Source organism: Typopeltis vanoorti, chromosome 7 (genome assembly GCF_054136105.1).
Source record: "Typopeltis vanoorti isolate ZY-2024b chromosome 7, IOZ_Tvanoo_1.0, whole genome shotgun sequence".
Taxonomy (NCBI): domain Eukaryota; kingdom Metazoa; phylum Arthropoda; class Arachnida; order Uropygi; family Thelyphonidae; genus Typopeltis; species Typopeltis vanoorti.
Genome location: NC_143555.1, coordinates 24,902,740 through 24,925,507, shown reverse-complemented (window position 1 = coordinate 24,925,507; position 22,768 = coordinate 24,902,740). Strand labels below are relative to the sequence as shown.

Below are 22,768 nucleotides of genomic sequence, written 5' to 3'. Positions count from 1 at the left end.
ATGCTTTATCTGATTTGAAAGAGATACATCGAACCTCCTTTCCTGTCGGTAAATCCCACCTACATGTATGCGTCCTTCTTTCTTTAACCGAGATAGAGAAATGAGAAACCGTTCTCGTCATTGTATGCAAGTCTTTCATTTAAATGGAGATTTCGAGCTAGACCTAATCTTTCCATTGATCGGAAGCGGTGCAAGTGTAAAGCAACTGTCTCCTCCTCCTGGTATTGATATGCTGCCCGCTTTACAGTATTTCGACACCATTGTTTTCTTAAAATTATCTTATACTGGAAGAGCTAGTTGCAACGGTAAGCAGTTTTATACCGTGCCTCGTGTGAAATATCCGAGTTTCTTATTCAGTCTTGATAACAAAATTAAGTATACGATTTATGCCAGAGCACTGAAAAACAATAATAAAAAAAAGGCTTAAAATGGACAGTCATTCATTGTCGCTCTGGTTAATCGAAAAAAATATTTCCTTATTATTAATTTTAAAAGGATTTTGAAATATGAAATGACTGAAATATAACTGGTCTGATGAACATAACTGGTCTCCTTCAGAATCGATTTTATCAACAATTTGTTAAACTTTTTTTTCCTATATTGATGCGGTTAATGATTAACTAATATAATATCGTGTTTATTTAAGTAGCAGTATAACTCTTACCCAATGCATAACACTAAATGTACGACAGGTTTAAAGTTTTTAATTAAATTCAAATTAATATATACAAATAAATTGTTTATTTAGTAATCCTAAATGTAACTTAATTGTTAATTTGTTGTACTCTATATCAGTACGAATGTACCTACAGTACTTTCATGTTATCGCAATCTGTCCAATGTAACAATTGCATTTCGGGTGACGGACAGCGATGCATGTAGTCTTTCTGAAAGTCTAAGAAAAAATTTTATTAGCATAATGAAACAGGTTGCGATGATGGACAGTTATGATCTGATGGATTATAATATAATCAAAACACCTAAGAATAAAGACCATGCTGTTTTTAAGGAGCATTTTATATGTATTTTAATTTAATACCGAAACATTTTAAAATTATTTACACTCAGTATATATAATAACCACCTATTTTCTTTTATCTGCCTCTTCATAATGCGAATTTTGACTGTGCGAAGACAGATAATATTTTGATCTAGTGAAACAGCTTAGTATTAAATGTGTGTTATGTAACTTGTACCATGTTTGCTATACCCATGTTAGTCCTCTCCCCCTTATTTCTTTCTGTACATCTTCCACAAGGGACTGTAAAGCACGGGAAAATATTAAAAAAAATAATTAAAAATGATTGAAATGAAACTAGTCTCATAATCTGCAATTCTGACTGATAATTATAATGGTAATTATAATTCTATTCTCCTCTACTTACTGAGGCCTGAAGCTTTGGTCTCCGGAACAGGATGTACGATGGATTTCGAGAATAGGATTCACATATGCTAATAACTTCAATTTCATTTTCAACACTTTTGAGTCAAGGGATTCGCCACTTTTAGCAACATAACAGGTCTACCAATAAGAAAATAAGTTAATGTCTATATGATGTCATTTGCAAGACAATTGTACTATTATTAATTAAAACTAATTGTTAAAAACATAAAATAAAATTAACGTATATCTATAATTTAAATTTAAGAAATGTTATGTGTTCAGATATTTAAATATTTTGTATTTTAAATATGCGAATGGCCTCTAGTAATATCCATTTTAAATTTCTTATCAGAAGACAATTTTTGATTGTTTAATGGAGGGTTGAAAATTTCTGACATTAACTTAAGAAAGCCAACAAGGTAATTATAATTACAAAACGAATATGGTTAACATATTCGTTTTGTAATTATAATTATAATCTATTCTCAGTGATAATACTCCATTCAGTTGGTGAATTATTAAGAAAATTTTCTTACTATTTAAACCCTTTCCTATTAACTTAAACGAAGAATATACCTGGAAGATATATTTAATCATGCACGCAAAAGTATATATTTTAAACGTAGAATATCCAGTAAATTCTATTTGGAAACAGTCAATTTATCCTATTATTCCATTGCAGTTTGTAATGATTTTTCTCCTTTGTCACTTTCGCTAGTGCCCAGAGGGACTATAATTGATATGCAGGCGTCTACTATTCTGACACTCCAAAGCTGACTTAAATTCTTTCCGGTTTTCTGAATTCATTCGGAAACATCTATTCACTGACTATAGTAGTAACAATTCAATTTTTCGATTTTTTGAATTAAAAAAAACTAACAGATGTAGACTACGAAATCTGGTATTCAGTACAATTTCGTTACCAACTACCATAACGCATTACTAATTACATGTTCTTTTATTATTAGGCGGAACGAATTTTTTTTATTATTTCGATCAGCGATTTATTGTTCGACAAAATTAAGTTGCATTATATCAAAATAAAACAGAAATGAATTTTGTAAATTAAATATTGATTTTTCGAAATGAGCTGTGATATTTTTATTAAATACATTTCTTTATTACATTGATGTGCAAATTTGCAATTGTTAGGCCTTGGAAAGGAAGATCAAATTATCCCTGAGCATATCAGCCTTTCATGGGAATTTCAACTACTTAAGATAATTTATTTTGTCTTCTAAAATGTTTTTGCATAAGTCATGATACAGTGTTAAGTAACAATACTGCATAAATGCAACAGTATTATATATCACTAAAGAAAAGCTGATTATTAATTATGTAAAGCATATCATATCCATTTCGGCTCTATAACTTGACTGAAATTTTACAGGACCGGTTTGCGTTTTGAGGGATGAAAAACCAGAGTTTCAGAGGGAAAAATCCCCAATCACCGTATGAGATCTTTATATAAAGGGGGAAAATTTTCGTAGCTGCGCTGCTTAACATATTTAACATGATTTAACATATCCAGTAAATTAAATTAGTAATCTGTGCCATTGTGTGTTTTTGTGAGGTCAAAAACCTGAAGTCAAGGACAATAAAGGACATTGGCAGAATAACAAAAGAAATATAGAGCAAGAATAATGTTAATAACGTTCGCCAATAAAATGTGTTAGGAAATAGGAGGAGCATCATATAACTGTATCACGTAAGTTAATACATGCATTATTTCCATACAATATGATACACATATTATTCGTATACTACATGGTTGTCGAAATTGGTTAAAAAAAGGGGATCGAAATTGATAAAAATGGGGGAATAGAAGAGAACACCGATTTCTCATATTTCTCGCTTAATACGTTTTAATCGGTTCATAAACAAATTACAATAATTTAATAACTAATAGGACTTTTGTCAGTTCTGGCATCATGCCAGACAAACAACGATTACTGTATTTTTGACATTCTGCCAAATAATATTAAGATCTGTGTGTGCGTGCTTAGCTAACTGTGTGTGTCAGAATTTATTTTGCAGTCAGTTAACAAGTTCAACAGTTTCTAAGTTTGACATAAAAAATTCCGTTATAAAAATATATTGTACAAATTTGAGACTTATGTTTCCCAATGCTAATTAAATACGAAACACACGAAACGAAATAGAAATAAGAAAGCAGTGTAAATTAGTGTTTTTCCTCAAGAGAAACTCAGATGGTTCGTACGAACATTGGCAATGCCATTGATTTACAAGTCTCATATTAATTTTCATTAAACTATTTCATTAGCATTTCTTATAATAGACTCTTAATGCATCAAATATATCTGCAAAGGATATCATTACAACGTCTTTCTATCAGTAAACATTTAAAATATTAACATGCATATTTGTTAATAAATATTAATTCTTGTTCTTTAACTAATTACAATTAAACGGCAATGGTAAGTAAATTTTTCTAATTCATTTCAGATTCTCACTTAGATTTCAAAATTTTCATTTGAAAGTATTTTCCTATTAAAACAGATGTCTAAACTATGCAAATAAAATTTAAAATTGATGAGACTCCGATATAACCTACGATAGAAACCATCTATTATTAGTCTTTCGCATTCAAACAGAATACGAAATCAAATGTTCATGATGCAGGTTTCAATTCTCATTTACAAACATTCCGCAGATAATATCTGATTGTGAATACCTGATAGAAATCTTGTTTTCTAGAAACAAATACTACATCACAAAACATTCCTCCTAAAGCAATCGCTGAAATTAAACAACGCCGTCACAAGGCATGCTAATCTTTGCGGTACGGTTAGAAGATTTAGTCATTAAAGGAAATGATAACGCGAGCACTGATTTGAAAGATGTAGTGATCTCAAGAATAATGCGATGATGTTACATCAAAGAAGTTAATTTTCGGAATTAATGATGGGAAATAGCAATTCGAAGTTTGGAAAGTGTGGATTACACTTCTCAGATTGCAGTGCATTTTACAATTACCGGGAACACATCATCTGTTTAAAGGCAGTACAAATAAAACCAAGACAAAAGATTGGAAATAAAAGCAAATTAGCTATTGAAATAGGGGAAAAAACTTATGTACACCACACACACGAGATTAAAATACCGGCTGAGGTGGTTGCTGAAGGTTGTTGTTCACATAATGCCCTAATAGTTCCAGCTGTTTTCAGAATAGCTTGAACTATTTTACCATAATATAATTGCAGTGATATGAAGGAATAAACAAATGTGCTTTGTTTATAAAATTCTATAAACCAATTAAAACAGCCGATCTTTGGCACAGGCAAGCAGTCTTTTTTTCTTTTCTATAAACTCCATTTTTTAACTCAGCATCCCAGAAAAATAGACTAAAACTCACACTAATTTAGACAGTGATATCCCAGTTAGGATTTAATATCACAAGAGAGCGGCACATGTCTTCCTTTCCAGCTCCTCAACTTCAAAATCATCGGTAGTTCTGAACTCATTTGTTGAGTGATGACTACTGAGAGTAGAAACCAAGATTAGATTGGACAGAATGAGTTTGCCTATTTCCTTTTGGGAATAATAGAGTACTGAAAGAGATTCGAATAAAGGAATTTAATATGGATACATCTTCATTTCACAGGCAAATAACTGGATTTGAAACTAAGGTGTTATGCGAGTTTTTTTATTTACAATTAAAGAAATCAAAGAAAACTTTTTTTTTCTAGATATAAAGATATGTAATTATCCGCCACCATACACTATGAATTATATCAAAAGTGAAATTTAGGTGAAGTATTTTGATTTGCTTAAACAATCAAGATCTGTAGAAAAATCTAAAATCTAGATATATAATTTTTAGAAAATGTCGCTGACTAGTACAAATTCTATTAAATCATTTGGTGGTCAGTTTATTATCATCCATGTTGGAAGCAGCCTAAAGAACAGCATCAGCCTTCACACACTTCCTACCACAGGTGGACATAATTAATTCCATCATATTTGCTGGAGATGAGTCCGTATTACGAACGCCTCATTCCACCAAATCCCAAAAATGATTAATACGAAGTGCCATCGAGCAAATAAGAAGACATATCTATTAAGGCAGGTTTATTATCATGTTTCCATAACAGCTCATTATCTGTTGGAAGTGGTCATCACATGCTAGTCAGCATCCTTCCACTTCCAGCTCCAAACATGGCAAACCAACTCATCGACCTCTTTCATTCCGTCTAGCTGATTGATATGAAATTTTCTTTAAGGGCTACAGCATCCATGTTTTCATAAATTATCAGATTTCTTCTTTCCCTCGACTGTTCGGTCACACACGGTGCTGACATATTGTAAGTTTCGCAACCTGTCAAGTATACTGCTGTCTGTTTATAGTCAGCTCCCACTAGGTGCCTTTCCTTAAGTTTCTAATGAATTCCGTTTCCAAGAGGATACAGTAATATTTCGACTAATAATTCAATAGAATAAACGACGGTCAGCATATATGACGGGCTGGAATACCGATTCGAAATTTAATATGATATTTATTAATATTCTTTCATATAAACTAAAAAAACTGAAATTAGTTTAAGTTAAAATAAATGTTCTAATCATCTACTCAACAAAAATGTAAGGTCTATTTAAAATTCCACCTGATTAAAAATATAAATAAACTATTCTCGAACTACCAGATAGGTCACCAGCAGGATATTTCTGTATAATATGAAATTTGGAATGCATTTTTTCCGACAAATGCTGCAGAGTATCGACAGAAATAGTCCACAAGGTTACGACACCCATTTTCTGGTTTAGTGGGTATTCTTCTCACGTAAAGTAGAAAATACCCGAAAAATATATGCATGAAAATATAAAGCTAAGAGGTGATGAATGTCTCTTTGCTAGGAATAAGAAACAGCAAATATTTAAAACATTTAATCGAACAGAAACATTAATATAAATGTTTTTTGAGCAATAACTCCGCCCAGTTCTCCTATACAAAGTTGTTGTTGTTTTTATTTTAAATTTGCTTCTTCTTCTTTAAGTCACATCATTAAGTCATTTAGTATCAAGTCCCCCATCGTTCAAGAATATGACGATCCCCCCACCCAAAGCTACACAATTTAAAGAATGTTATTTTTATTATAGTGATTCCCCCTTTATTACACTTAATTAAGAGGAAAAACTGTGCGGAAACGTATCTCAAATGTGATTCTGACATCTGGAAGTAGCACTCTTAGTCGTTCCCTGGGGAATTCTAGAAATCTGGACGGGATACATGACAGCAGCTGTAAGTCTAACAAGCCATGTTGCGAAAATCCTTAATGGGGGTGGAGACTATTGCTTTACTAGCCTGCAAAAACTCACTTTGAAAGAACTACAGTGAGAGTTAAAGGGTGGATGTACACAGAAAACATATTCCTTGGAAGTTGAAATTTCTTTTGGCGATACAAAGACTTTCCTAAGTTCTTTTTGTGAGGTGGTTTTACTCACAGCAGGTGCAAGCTTCAGTACCAAGTTTGAAACGCCAAATAAATTACGAACCAATTCATTGCATAACGCATTGAATTGAATGATTGAATCAATATGTGGTCATACATAAGTCAGTCATAGATAATATTTTCTTTTCCTAAAGAAAAACAAGATTATGCATGGCTTAATTTCGACTAATTCACTTATTGAAGAGAGAGTGTAAATTAAAACGTCTCGTTTTTATCTCTTTTCACAGGAGAAAAATTGCGTATTTTAAGACATATGCGTTTAAGTTTCAGCATTGTGATAATAAAAGCTGACAACCAAATAAGGCAGAGACCAGGAGTAATAAAAAGCGACATGGGAAAAGAGTGAAATAAACAGAGATTGAAGGATTTAGTACTCATTTGCTATTGAGTAGCGGAAGAAGTGGGCTGATGCCAACCGCACAGTTGTTATTTTGTTGTATAGTTGTTACTTCGCTCATATTTCTAACTTCTTCGCTGCACTATCTACTTAGGCTATCTTTTATGACAATATAATAGAGGAAAGCAATCTTTCGTTCCATTCTGAACATGACTCAAAACAGCATTTTTGTTAAAACTGTATATAATACAGTGTTCTAACTCATGTTCAATAACATTTCACGATTAAGGTCTCTCCTAAACGATTCTCCTGCACACTGGACAAACTGTTAAAAAAGGTTCCCATTATTAATTGCTGTATTTAAAAATGATGAAAAAAATTAAAGAGAGGCGATCGTGTTTTCTTCTGGCAAATTCCCTTTCATCTCTCCTCAGTATGGGCAAACCTGCTAATGATCACACTATATATGCCTTGTGAAGAGAAAATACGAGAAAAGACTCTCTTTTAAAATTCTCTGATAAATCAATTTATTTCAAAACTAATTATCGCAAAGTATCCAATGCATTTTTTATACTTTTATTATAAAATAATCTCCTGAGAAGTGCTCTTGAGTTTCATAAGAAATTATTTGATGCACACTTATTAATGGAGATTTCGATGATCAAGTCAAAATCTTTATTGTTATGGGGAGGAATATTTGATTTAGATGCTTCAAGTTTCAAAAATAAACAGTTATAGATGCATTTATTATCAACTCTATCTTCGAACTAGAAAATATTTCGTAGAGTAATAATATTCTCTTTCGCTGAGCTACGACACGATATAAATAACCAAGCTATTAAAATATTACATTCAGTACTTATCAGAACGTAATCTGAAAAAAAAAATCTTATGAATCCTCTACAAAACATATGCAGAATTAATGAATTACGTGCAGCAAGTGTTCGAAATATTTTGTAATATAGATGGAGAAATATCCGCTTATGTATAACAAACAGCTGATATCTGACATTTCGGGATGCTTGAGCTAAATTTATAATGCCCCAAGCAACCACTCTTACCCCATGTCATGAACACCAATATTTCTCAAGCTTTAAAAATCACGGTAGCACGCAATAAAAAAGAACCTGGTGTAGTCCGCTTCCTGTTATTGAAAAATATAACGAACTGCATAATATAAATTTATTTATATCCTACTGAAATATCTAAATTATTTATATTTATCAGACCATTGGGCTGAAGTCGTACGTGAGGTTTAGTTGCTGTAGTTGCACAAGGATAGCGTGTAAGGTTGTTATGATTTATTACTGGAAATAAGTCGGGTTTATCCATCAAATGTTTCGAATGTTTTTCGATCGGCTGATTGCATTCAAGTTAAAAATGTGAAGAATGCAGGATTTAACTCTGATATAAATATTTAATCTTATTTCACGATGAATGACTTGCATATCAATTGTTGATCTCGTCACTTATTTGAATGTATAATGGGTGCTGTTTCTCGTGTACTAATGCAGAATTGTGTTCGTATATTTAATGTTACACATCTTTTATCATTAAGTCAATATGAATTTTGTCGGATATGATCTGGTCATATGCAGTTTGCGCTCCCATTCCGGTTATATTTTTTATATAAATGTGATCTTATATGATCATCATTCTGGTATGTTTTCGGAAACATGTATAGAAATTTGAAAACATCATCATTCACGAATAGGATAAGTTCTAGGAAACAATAACATAATCTTCCTTGCATTGGAGCAAAGTTAAGGGCATTTTCCCTTCTAAGCTTTCTGTTATTCTTTGTCTTTATATTCAAAAACAAGTACAATGCAAGAGTACTGGATATATAAAATCAAACAAACAAAATCTACCTTCATTCTGTAGGACTGCACTTTCCTCTAGACCGCGTATAGCCTGAGGCTTCCAACCACTCTGGTATATAAAAAGCAATCCAACTTCTGAGACCCTGTCTTTTTAACCTTTTTTCCCCCTTGCGTTTTTCCTCCATAACTTGAAGAGTCGATGCCGTATGACAATAATATTTAGCTTTCTATGACAATTTTATATTAAGTTTATAAATATTTAGTTCTAAGAGGCAAAGTATTTAAAACATTCCTATTTATAGATTACAATTTTCTGTATGACATACCCTACGCGAAAAAGAACAATGCAGTACAAACAATTTCGAACAGCTTTTTTAAAAAGAAAATAATTAACATTTCTTTGAGAAACATCGCTTTTATTCAATATTTTATCTGATTTTTGTATGTGGACTCAGCAATATTCAACTGAGTAAGAATTTCTTGACTTGTCGGATAATGTTTCCTGACGTGTCTCCTCAGATTTATATGTACTGCAACTAATAATATTATTCTAGACTTTGCAGAAATAATATTAAAACCTCTCCATTATCGTCATAATAATCAATGCTCATTCAGACGCTTTCATATTTAATAGTTTCCATTTTCTTCGTTTCTCATTTCACTTGGTGTATTTGCTACTTCTACAGAAACTAATCCAGGAGTTATTTCTTAATTGAACAACCAACATACATCCGTAATTATCTCAGTTTCTACTGGCAGAAATTGGTCAACAGGAAGCAGGAAGTTCAACTTACAACTAAATTAAAAATTGATTCTGCAGTAGTTTTATAGCGTACTGTCTACTCTAGTCGTCTTGTCATGACATTAAGTTAATTTAATAACTTCTGTTAGATGTGCTTGCGACTCACATTCTGTTGGATACTTTGGTGAAGTATCCAACAGAATGACATTAAGATGTGTCTGAAAACTTCAAAAGGGATCTTCCGCTCTTACTCTTCTGTCTGATCAGATGAATTTTGTGAAGGTAATACAAGCTGTTCCACATGCGTATCACAAGATATTCACTTGCAACATATTTACAACTGATTGAGTGCTATTGCATGCCAGGAGGATTGAAGATGAAGGTTGTTTGCTACATAATATAATGAAACTACCGATGTAAAGCTCATATGCAGTTTTGACAAGAAGAGCTTACTGGCCGTATATAAACGGCTTTACAAAATCATATTCGTGTAATCATTTCACAAAGCTAGAATGCAGACCTAAGGTAATTCCAGACTAAAGTTAAGACTTACGCAGAACGCCAACAGTACGAACAGAAGCTGATGAACAATGTAACTTGCTTTCCATAATGGTGATGACAACAGCTATGGAGCCTAATCTTGTTGACAAAGCCAAAGTGAGTTGCATAAGACAGCACAGCACTAATAAACCATGTGCAAAGCACTTCTAATACAGTAACAGTCTTTGAAACTTATTTGAACATTGATTATTCATCAATGAAACGAATCTTTTCTACCTACAACGAACATTAAGGTAAAGAGCAGATATACAGAATAAGGTAATTTTATTTCTTATATTACTTCATTCTGAAAAATTACAAATTTGATGGCTAAACTATATTCTACATAAAGGTTAGATGAACTGTGCTAATTTGAATAATTAATTCGGAGAGCAAAGGCTTTCCTCAGGAGACTATTACGTAAACGGATATCATTTTCAGGACAGCATGGACAGATTATTTAACAATTTGGTAAAGAGCGAAGGTATTTTATTTGATATTAGTTCCAGGAAAATCATACGGTGTACAATTGAAAGACAGCCTTTGACTATAAGCTTTACATCTGCCTTCATTAATCGCATTACGGTCTCCATTACAATATTTATCAATATTCATTCCAAAATTCGCCCAATATTAAGATTAAATTTCCCTTCGCTGTTTCTGAATATGCACTGCCTCTTTGAGAGTATGATAATAGATTATTTAAATACATCTCTATGATTCATGACGTTTATTTTTATAAGATTCATTAAAGTTTTTGTATATTATATACTATGTAACAAAAGGTCAGTAGTATCGTTAACTATCATACTATTAATTAAAGAAAAAAAAGTTAAATTGTACATATTTGGTCAAATGTAAAATTAAGAACTTTTATTGCTAAAAGACTATAAGATATAATGATAAAATATACAAAGAGCCAACAAGTTTCACTAGCCACTGTCTAGCATTTTCAAGGCTGTACTGGTGTGAAAACAAATGCATCAAGTTACATGTAAAACATACACTTTAGTAACTGCTAGGCCGTTACATTTGATAAATCATGTTTGATGGCGTGCATGCATTCGAATTCTTCAGTCAGAATCCGGTACATGACCACGTGTTGTATAGTTTTTTGCATATTGTAGTTCTGTTAAACTGAGAGAAATGGTGAGATTTTTCCATATGCCTTTAAGAATAGTACCTTGATTTTATTTAAATTATTGCCTGTGCGTAGTACCACAGCTGCTTCTTTGAAAGTTCTGTGTCTGTAGTCATTCTCGATGTAAGGAATAGAACTGTTTTTCGAATCTATAACGTGATTTGATGTTGAGAAATGATGAGCTAAACCAGATGTGATGATTCCATTGTGATTGACATCCCTTCCTTCTGTCTTATTTCAAAACTTCCAGAAGTCTGACCAATCTAAGAAAGGCCACACGTGCATGGAATTTCATATACTCCAGGAAATTTGAAGAAAGGTACCTCATCTTTGGGTGATCTTAAGATTTGTCTGATCATGGTAGTTGGTTTAAAAACACTCTTATGTTATGAGCTTTTAACATTCTCGCCAATTTTGTGGAAACTGAATTAATATATGGAATGACAGCTGTTGACACATATTAGGACACCGAGACACGTTGTTGGAGAAAAGAAAAAAAAGTTGTTTTTCTTTTAGTTAAAACCTTGAAATTGCTTAACAAACTTTTCAGAAATACAGACATAAAGCATAAAGATCAGTATGTCACATACTGCGCATATCATATGTGTGATCGCATTCATTGTGAGCTACTGTCTAAAATATACCTCATCCTGTAAAACAGAATATTGGTTTTAATTTACGAGAAAAACCTTAGAATTGCATGCTTCCAAAAGCGATCTAGATTTTCCATATTATAGTTTGAAATAAAACTTCGTATAAAATGATAATGTATACTTATTATCCACTCAAAATAATGTGTATTGGCATGGTTAAAGGCTCTTCTCTTTCATCAACGCCACTTAATATTTCTAAACGAATCTTTATTTAAGAATTTCGTAATACAATTGCCTTGGAGTCCTAAAAACAGAAGTTCTTGGTAGAATTCTTCTCCAAATCATGCATACTGCTTACGCTTTGTTTATCCTATTTAATTATGCAACATTTTCTATTCCGCATTTGTTTTTTACCATTTCAAATCATTAAAAAATCATTAAATCTTCAGTTCATTTGTAGACTTGGCGACAAAGTAGTATACAAATTGGCCAATGACCGGTTGGCAATATAGCAGAAATATGTCAAGTAAATATAATTAACTTTTTATATTTCTTTTTTTGAAATTATAAACTTTTAGCGAAAAAAGTTTAATTCAAAAAAAAAAAAAGTAATTAATTTCCCTCTAATTCAAAGTATTTTTTTTTCCCTCTAATTCAAAGTATTTTTTTTTCCCTATAAGCTACTGCATTTATTATTCTTAGAATTTATTAAGCATCTCGGAATGCACTTAACTATACAGTATAAGCGTAATGTGGCGGAAACCACTTAAACGTTTATGACAGAAAAATACGAATGCTTTAAAAAGTCTATAATATACAAAAGAGTTTAGGAATAAAAAACCTTGCTTTTTGGAAATTTTGTTTATTAAAAATACAAGAATGAATGCAAACAGCATAATTGAATTATTAATATTTTAATGACTTTATGCGTGGATAAACTGTACCGATGCCTATTTTAACATAAAGAAATTATTATTGAATCCTAAAGGATGCTTTCGGATTACTATTAGTAATAATATTTGCATTATACTGTATATATAGTGAAGGTAGCGAAGAGATGTCAGTATTAGTGACGCGATGTCAGAAACCGGTAGATGATATGAAGAAAATGCAAGGGAATATATAAGGAAACAGTTTTTAGGGATCAAAGGTCACCGGAGTTATTACTGAAATTTGTTCTGTTATTGTTGTTTACTAAATAACAAAGAGCGCGGAATATCTTATAAACTAGTTTTATGCGAATACTGTTTGACTTCTACTTGTTAGTGACTTCGTGGAATACCAGGTGTAGCTTTACTTCCCGATTGTTATTATTATATAATTTAAAAAAAAAAAAAACGTTACCGCTATCTCCATTATAGCCTCCACTAGTGTTTATTTGCATGGCGACCGTTAAGAACGAAGGGTAATGACTGTCTCTTTCGCTGATTGACTGCTTGAGCATCGGTTACTAGTTTTCAACTGTAAAAACAAAATTGCTACCATTTCTGGGTGCAAAAGTAGTTCAGAAAGTGATTCTGACTATTCGATCACCAGATGATCTGCTGTTAAAGATGCAAATTCATGTTCGATTTAGAAATGTAATTTCATCCTGTCGCACTGCTTTCTTAACAGGGAAATGGAAGATAGTTATGGGAATCAAGTGAGTCAGGAGACAGTTTTATACTGCGATAACCAGAACAGCTTGTTAGAAACTTTTTTAAGAGCGAAGACTGTAGAAGAAAATTGACTGAATGGCAAATAAAGTTACTAACTTGTTTTTCATTTATTTATATTTCGGAGTAGAATATTTGGTGAAAACAATTAATCATGCTCACATATTATATAGAGTTTGATCTATATTTTCTAAATTTAATTCCATTCACCAATCTTGAATGGATGCCCTGATCCATTTCTTGAATTACTTGGTTAATTTGGAAACTAAAGAGTAATTAATAAGGAAAACATTGACACGTTTGACACGTTAGCAGGTTTCAAACGTTATAGTTTATCGGCAAAGACAATCTAACACATTTTCCATTTTATGAACAGTCCCCTTTCATTTGATATTCTAGAATAAGTCAGTTTTATTTCGGAGAATAATAACTTTGAAATCAGAATTAGTTAAATATTAATATTCGTAATAATTTAGTACAGGGTTTCCCAAACTTCTTAATAAAATGGAGCCCTAAAGTAAGCAAACCTTTTTGCGGAGCTCTCACAACTCAGTCTTTAAAATAAACGTGAAAAAAGGAAGAAATCTATAAACACTCACCATTTTACAATTTAATGTTCCGTAAATTTAAAAAAAAATTAAGTTCATTTTAATGATTACAGTGCAGTTATTGTTTTTGAACTGCAGAGTTTTTCAAAGGCTGGTATGATGGACGTAACTTGTAGCATCACGTTATTTTTCTGCATTTAGCCGGTTTCTACATTTAGTTTCAGTACCTGCATATAGTGAAAACGTCTTTTCATAGAGATGGGTTGTTCGAAAATGTATCAAAAACTTCAAAGCTTGAACAGCAATTTCTGAGTATTTCTCATATAAGTCAATCCAAAATGTTGCGCGGAGACCTAGAATTTCAGTTATGGAACCTTATGGATCCGCGGAGCGCGCTTTGGGAAACTCTGATTTAGTGGACCTTGGGTAGGTTTTGCAACCCATGACTCGGTAACCGCAAGAGTTTTAGCACACACACACACAACACACACACACACACACACACACACACACACACACACACACACACACACACACACACACACACACACACACACACACACACACACACACACACACACACACACACGCTTCTTTAATAATAACATCCATAATTAACAGAAGTGAAAATGATGATTTCAGAAACAAAATCTCATTATTAATTAATGACAAATTTACTGCCATTAATTAATTCTCGGCAGTCATTGTTCACCGACTATCTTGCCTAGCCACAAAGTAATAGAAGGCCGACAAACAGCGCGGGATGCACTATGACGCAGTATTGTGTTAGCGGTGCAGTCTTCATTTTCATACTTTGCTGTAGATCACAGAACATTTTGGTTCCAGTAAATGGTAATCGACCTTTAAAGGAACACGGAGGGATTGGTATTTATTTTAAGACAACATAGAGTTTTAAAAAAGCAAATCTAAAAATAAATCCATCCTCTAATGTACTTTCATTGTTCAATTCAAATGGAGCAGGCCCCATTATTTTATTCTAAGTTTATGGAAATTGAAAGTCAGCCAGTATCCACCTTTAATCACAGAGCTTCAGCGTAATTTCACAGCATGTTAGATAAGAGGCAATATTTCTTAATCCCAAATGATACTTATTTGTTTGTACTCTTTTGTGTTCTTTCCATTTTGTTCAGATGCAGGATTAAAATCAGAGTTTCTTGGAGAAATGCACTTCTTGTTTGCTTTACTTATCTGATCGACTAAATGTAACTGGCTGTAAAACAACTCGGAAAATGTTTCTGAGGTTGCAAATGAGCCAACTCCGTACCTCATTTGCAACCTCCTGATTATCAGCAAACTTTGTGCCACCAAGGTGCTATTTCAATGGGACAAAGGTGAAAGTCGCTTGTGGCGAGATAGGGGATGTCAGGTAGTTGTTAACGGAGTTTCAATGGGCTCCTATATCCGTTTGAAGTTTCGCACTGTCATGCAGAAGCAATACACTTCTGGTCAGTAGGACTGGCCGTTTTTGACGAATTGCATCCGCTACAATGAGATTTCACAATACGACGTGGCATTCACATTTTCACTACTTCATGATAATTGGCCAGCAGTACTTCCTGTGAAATCTCCAAAGACCGTAAACATTAGCTGCCCCGCTGATAGCAAACCGTAAACTTGTTACTTGCCCGTGAATTGGAATGTTTCCACTGCATCGAAGCACGCTTTGATTCATCTCTATATCAATCCTGTGTCTTCATATCTGCATAGAGTAGAAGATGATGCAAGGCCAGTCTCATTCGGTTCAATTTGGGTTGAGGGGTCAGTTTTCTGAGCATCCACCGTGCGCACACTTTCCGAAAATTTAAAAGCTAATGGATTATGCTATAGACCCACGAGAAAAACCTATTACATTCCTCACTCTCTATCGTTATCGGTCTGTCATCCCGGATTTGCTCCATTCGTCTTACAGTGGCTTCTGTTTGCGATTTCAATAGGGTGACCAGATCGGTCTTTCTTCGTTAAGTGTATAGCATCCCTACGAACCGCTGCACTTGATCAGCACTACTTGCCATAAACAGGTTACATCTTTTTATGGATGTCCTTTTGCAAACAACAACAAACCTACAGCAGCATGAAGGTCAACAGGTCTACACTTCTCGAACAGGGTCGCCATTTTCGATTGATGAAAAAGCTATAAAACATACACATACCGTCTACTCTATGTACCACCATCATACTCACTCTCTTACTACCTAGTGATGCATACTGAAAAACCATTCAGTTCCGATCCATTTGTTCTGCTTTTGTTTATAATGTACGGACTTGCCCTTGTATTTCTTCTGCAGAGCAATATGACAGTATTATATTGATATTTATATTTTAAAAAAAGTAAATTTTTTAAATATACATTTAAAGAAGTATATCTCAGGGGACCCTGTAACCCCTAGAGAGCGCGTCCCCTGGGTGGCGGATAGGGGAGCCCACCATGTGTGTGTGTGTGTGTGTGTGTGTGTGTGTGTGTGTGTGTGTGTGTGTGTGTATATATATATGGTGGGGTGTTCCGAATATACTGAATAAGGACTCGTGGACCAACAGGGCCATAAGGGGCAATCATGTTGATTGTAAGGGAAGCGGCACTCCCATGGACCCCTAGCTGGATCTATCCTCTCCTTCTACTTTGAGGAAGACCCACTTACTTTAATCTTTCCTATAAGGCCTTATCAGCCAACTCTTCTTACTTTATGACCCTTGTGCTATTAGAGTACTCGAGAGCCATGGGGTCTTTTCATTTCTGGCCTTACAACTATGTCCTCTCTATAAACCTTACTATATTTCTTCTATAATCTACCCTTTCCCCTTCAATATATGTTCCTCCCTCTATTCCTCCTATGGGTTTAAATTTGGAAGAAGGCGAGTTCAGAAGCCTTAAGGTAGCATCCCTACCACTGAACTATTCCATCGTCAAGCTAGTCCCCTGACATGGAGAACATAACCATTCTTGTAAGCTGACAGAAAAAGATAATCGGATTGAATCTATGGGAAACGACCCTGGAATGGAAAAGGGAAAACGAAAATGGAAACGACAAAATATAATACACATAGCAAACTGGAATGTAAGAGGAATAGCATATAAAGAAATAGAATTAGACCAGTTATTAAATGAAAGAAATTTTAAAATAGCAGTAATCACTGAAACAAAAAAGAAATTAAAAGGAACTATGAGAACTGAAAATTTTAATGTGATATACAGTGGAGTCGACATAGACCAAAGAGCACAAGCAGGAGTCATGATTTGGATTCATAACTCCCTTTCAAAACAGTTAAAACATTATAAATTATGGAATGAAAGAATAATAGAAGCTAGAATAAAAATAGATAGAGGCTATTTAACAATAATTGGTTTATATGCCCCAGAAGAAGGAAGAGAACAGGATAATATTGATTTTTATAATCAGCTACAAAACATATATAATAAAATAAATAAAAATGATTACATAATTTCAGCAGGAGACTTAGATGCAAGAATTGGAAACACGAAAATTAATAATAATATAGGAATACATGGAGAACACACTCTAAACAGAAATGGTAAAAAATTGATTGACTTTGTAGTTTATAATAACCTAAAAATAATGAATTCCTTCTATAAACATAAAGACATACATAAATATACTTGGGCAGCAAGAGGATGGAAATCAATATTAGATTACTTCATATTAAATGAAAAGACATCAAAATTTTCACTAGATGTTAGAGTTCACAGAGGATATGAAATAAGCAGTGACCACTTCCTTGTTAAAATAAAATTAAGATTACCACCTAAATGGCTACAAGTAACAAGAACAGAAAGAAAAATTGAAACATTTGTTTATAAAACTAGACTATTGAATGACACAAATGTACAATGGCTATATGAACAAAGAATTAACCAGTATCTAGATAAAATAAAACAAAATGAAGAAATAGAAATAGAATGGCTTAATATAAAAACGATACTAAATGCAGCAGCAAATGAAAGCTTAGGAAAGACCAAAAAATTCAATAAAAGAAAAAAACTGAAGATCTGGGATGATACAATCAAAGAAATAATCAAAAAGAATAAAGAAGCCTATCACAAATGGTTAAGCAGCAAAAGATTAGAAGATTAAATAGAATATAAAAGAATAAGAGCCATAGCTAAAAGAGAAGTCAGAAAAAGACATAGAGAATCATGGAATAAATTTCTTTCTAATTTAGAACATGATTTATATAAAATAAGACCCAATGTATATAAGATTTTGAAACACCTAAATGCAGATACCAAAGAAAACATAAAATTAAACACTGAATTGAAATTAGAAGAATTTCTAAATTACTGCACAGAACTGTGGACAGACAAATATTTTAAAAAAGACAACTGGCAAACAATTAACGAAAATGAAAAGGAAATAACTGAAGAAGAATTAGAAATCAGCCTGAAAGAAACAAGAAACTGAAAATCACCTGGGGAAGATAAGCTAGGTTCAGAACTATATAAATACGCAGGAACAAGATTCAAAGGAAAACTCTTATTATTTTTAAACAAAATTTACTCAACTGGTATCCCCCCCAATAGAATGGAAAAAAGCAATTGTGATTCCTATCTTTAAGAAAGGTAATAGAGATGACCCTAAAAACTATAGAGGTATCAGTATACTAAATTCCTGTTACAAAATATATAGCAGAATCTTAAATAACAAACTAATGAAATATTCCGAAAACTTTATTCTAGAGGTACAAAATGGATTTAGAAAAGGACGATCATGTATAGACCCAGCCTTCTGCCTAAAATTAATAATAGAGAAAAGAAGAGAATATAATTTAGAAACACATATTGCATTTATTGACTTTGAAAAAGCATTTGACAAAGTTAAAAGAAACATATTAAAAGAAAGACAAATACCAAATAATATCCTAAAAGCTGTCACAAGTATATATGAAAATAATCAAATACAAATAAGATTAAATCACGAGCTATCATATACAAGAGAGATAAACCAAGGGGTCCGATAGGGATATCCCCTCTCAGCAACTCTTTTTAATATCTACTTAAATGAAATAATAATAAAATGGAGTAAAAATTTACATCAAGGAATTAAACTTTCACCTACAGTTAACTTAAACACTCTCCTTTTTGCAGACGACCAAATAATAATTATAAATTCTGAAGATAACTTACAGAAAGCTATTTTAAATCTAAATGAGATATCCAAAGATTATGGTATGATAATATCAACGTAAAAATCAAAAACAATGGCCTTTAAAGGACAAGATCCAGCAAGAACTAAAATAGTATTAGATAACAAGATCTTAGAACAGGTGAATTCATTTAACTACCCAGGATGTATGATCACTTATGAAAATGAAAAAGATATAAACATAAAAATTGCAAAATATTTAAAAATAACAGGAGTAATTAACTCTATATTTAAACCAAACCTAGTTCAAAAACAAACCAGGCTAAAAGTATACAATACATTAGCCCTACCAGTCTTAATGTATAGAAGCGAAATCTGGACAATAAAACAAAAAAACAAAGATTAACAACAGCAGAAATGAAGTTTATGAGAAAAACTGCAAAGTATACCCTATTTGATTACAAAAGAAACGAAGATATTATGAAAGAATTAAACCAAGAACCAGTAATTGAAAAAATTAAAAAATATAAACATAAATGGATGGAACACGTTCAAAGAATGAAAACAGAAAGATTACCAAAACAAGCCTTAAAGTACAAGCCATTAGGAAAAAGAAAACCAGGACGTCCTCTTAAACGATTCAACGATGACTTCTAAGGCCGGAACAGGCCATACTAGGCCTAAATCCTTGATACGTATGATGATGATGATGAAGAAGTATATCTGACATCATCCGTTGTTACATCTCAGCTACTTTAGTCCTATTCCAATCAGAGAATATTTCCGATGCATGCCTACTTAGAAAAAATTTCTCCACAATCACTCAGGGGGATACAACAACGAATTTATTTAGTATGACCTTACAGACAAGTAAACCAAAACTTCTGTTCAGATTGATCTCATAAGGCAGTAGAGCCTGCATTTAATCGTTGGGATTCTTTGTTAAGGATACAAGACTAAAGGCTTTAGGTTTGTCATCCCAGATCTTCCAGACTGATTACAAGAAACCATGGAAAAAACCGTTTGCTTATCGTTCAGAGGACACGAAAAGAAACAAAATAGGTCTACGGAACATCACCATTGAGGTTCCTTAGTTTGAATGAATTTATGTTTTGGAGGAGAGACTTTTTTTGTTTGCTTTAGAAATGCTATTTTGCAATTAGCACGTATGCATTAATTACTCCATACAAATTTTTTCAGAATTATTCCTAATATTCCTTGATTTAAACTATCAGTAACTATTTAATAAGTTTAAGTTCTCAAACTTCTCGATGGATATTAAAATTCAATAATTTCTGTACAATGAGTACTCAAAAACATAAAAATGCTCTTCTGATTTTAGTTTTGTAGCATGCTTAGCAGTCAGTATCACGTGATAGAAATCTGCTTTATTTAAAGGCTTTTGAAAGCAGAGCTACATAACGATTCAAGATTACTGACGTACGACTGACACACGGAACAATATAATGTTCTCATTAGTTACTCAAACCTGACTGATGTTTCCTAGACAGGAATCCTGTCACATCTGCATGCATGCAATTATGTTGCATTGTTGAATTTTATGATATGAGGTAGCTGACACGATTTTCGATTTGGGTCATGACATTTTACGGAATATTAGAAGTTCTGACCAACACTGAATGGAATTGGTAAATTAAACAGTACGGGATAGAATTTAAAATAAGAAAAATATCAAAGGAATTTAGGCATGCCGTTCCAGGCTCTAATATATATATATATACGTTATTAATTTATAATTGTGCAACATAAATTCTGAACTTCGCATTTTTGATTCAATATCATGATGTTAAAAATTGAAAACAAAATGAGCTGCAAATCATCTCAGTGCAAGAAGTTAAAAATCAAAATCGAAAGCAACTTAAGATAACCCTGGTGATATATATTAGAAACATTAATTATAAACAAAATCGTGAATCAGCCTAGACAGCGTCTGAAGGCTACTTTCAGACAATGTCGTCTAAGCGTTTTGAATATTAGTTTTATTTTGAATGATTTGTACTTTAATTTTGAAGATATACAATAGTGTATTGTGTAAACGGAGAAGTAAAATCTTAGACTGCAAAACATTTATTACCGAGAGCATTTATTATTTAAGGCAGGCGTGGCCAACTTCATTCTATGCAAGGGCCAATATATGATGAGTGGTAGCGTCACGGGCCGCACACTTTTAGACAGAACTTAAATAAAAATAAACTCTGCATTTTTTCAAGGCAATAGTTAAATGTATTGAATTACTATTTTTGTTAAATCATTTTACTACTGGGAGACGAATATAAAATACTTGATTGATTTAAATATAAGTTGTTAAATTAAATTTAATTACATATTTCTGGTTTTTTACATATAACACAACTTAATGAGAACACTGTGGGAGTTCATGTGCGGCAACAAGTTCATCAAAGTCGATTTTCAACGATGATGACGATATTCGTAACACTGAAGGTGGTCACAGTCAGTCGGCTTCTTTGTGACGATTTAACCGCCCTCATAGTTGAGAAGGTGCATTCACATATGTATGTGCTTCCAAACATAGATGCAATTCTCAAGCTGAAATCACTCAATGCAGGATATTTTTCCCTTGGTACCAGTTTCCAAAAGTCAATGCCTATCTCCACCCTTGACTGGAAAAAGGGGGTCACTCTGAAGGTCACACAAATGAAGTAACTGACCAGGGGACAAAAACTGCAATAATAACACTGTTAACTATAAAACTGAGTCTTTGAAACTGATCACTGTAACCAGAGCAGAGAAAGTGACTTTCAATGATGCGTTTCTCTGGAGCGCATAGAAATCTACCACTCCCACTACCACAACTCGCAGTAGATTTTATAAATTGAGTAATCTTTTTAAAGAAATTTTGATTCCGTGTTGAGAATATAAATTGTTTCCGTCATCAGAAATAACGAATATAACTAGTATATCAATCAGAAAATCTGCGAGCGAAACTAATAGCTAAATTGATAATATATATAATTTAATAGTTTTTATCCTGCCAAAATCACGTTTTTATCCTCCCAAAATCACGTTACGGGCCGCATGCGGCCGGCGGGCCTGCTGTTGGTCACCTATGATTTAAGGCAGTGGTTCTCAAAGGGTGCGCCCTAGAAGATTTCCGGGTGCGCCCTGTGGTATTCCAGAGAAATATGTGTCCAGATATAAAAATAAATATAGTTACTCTATTATAGCTTTTCATTACGGATATACCGCACTTTTTGGCAACACATCATTATTATGTTAATTAACAGCGGTTTTTCTTGTTGTGTATATTACTTATTTTAAAAGTGTTGGAAGTGGATGTTATGTGCATATTACTTATTTTCAGATAAATACACCCAAATAAAATGGATAGATTTCTCAAAAAGAAGCGTGATATTGAAGAATCAGATTCTGGAAGTG

At 32.9% G+C, this 22,768-nt stretch overlaps 1 protein-coding gene across 10 annotated transcripts in view; it reads right to left on the bottom strand.

Annotated features, from left to right (window-relative positions):
- LOC150104529 (lachesin-like) overlaps positions 1–22,768 on the bottom strand; it is a 1,086,504-nt gene that overhangs the window by 567,017 nt on the left and 496,719 nt on the right. For all 10 annotated transcript variants that reach the window (XM_090395729.1, XM_090395728.1, XM_090395732.1 and 7 more), the window contains one exon: positions 1,386–1,522. In XM_090395729.1, the coding sequence (XP_090251855.1) occupies positions 1,386–1,471 (86 nt within the window). In that variant the 5' untranslated portion in view covers positions 1,472–1,522. The remainder of the gene's footprint in view (positions 1–1,385; positions 1,523–22,768) is intronic.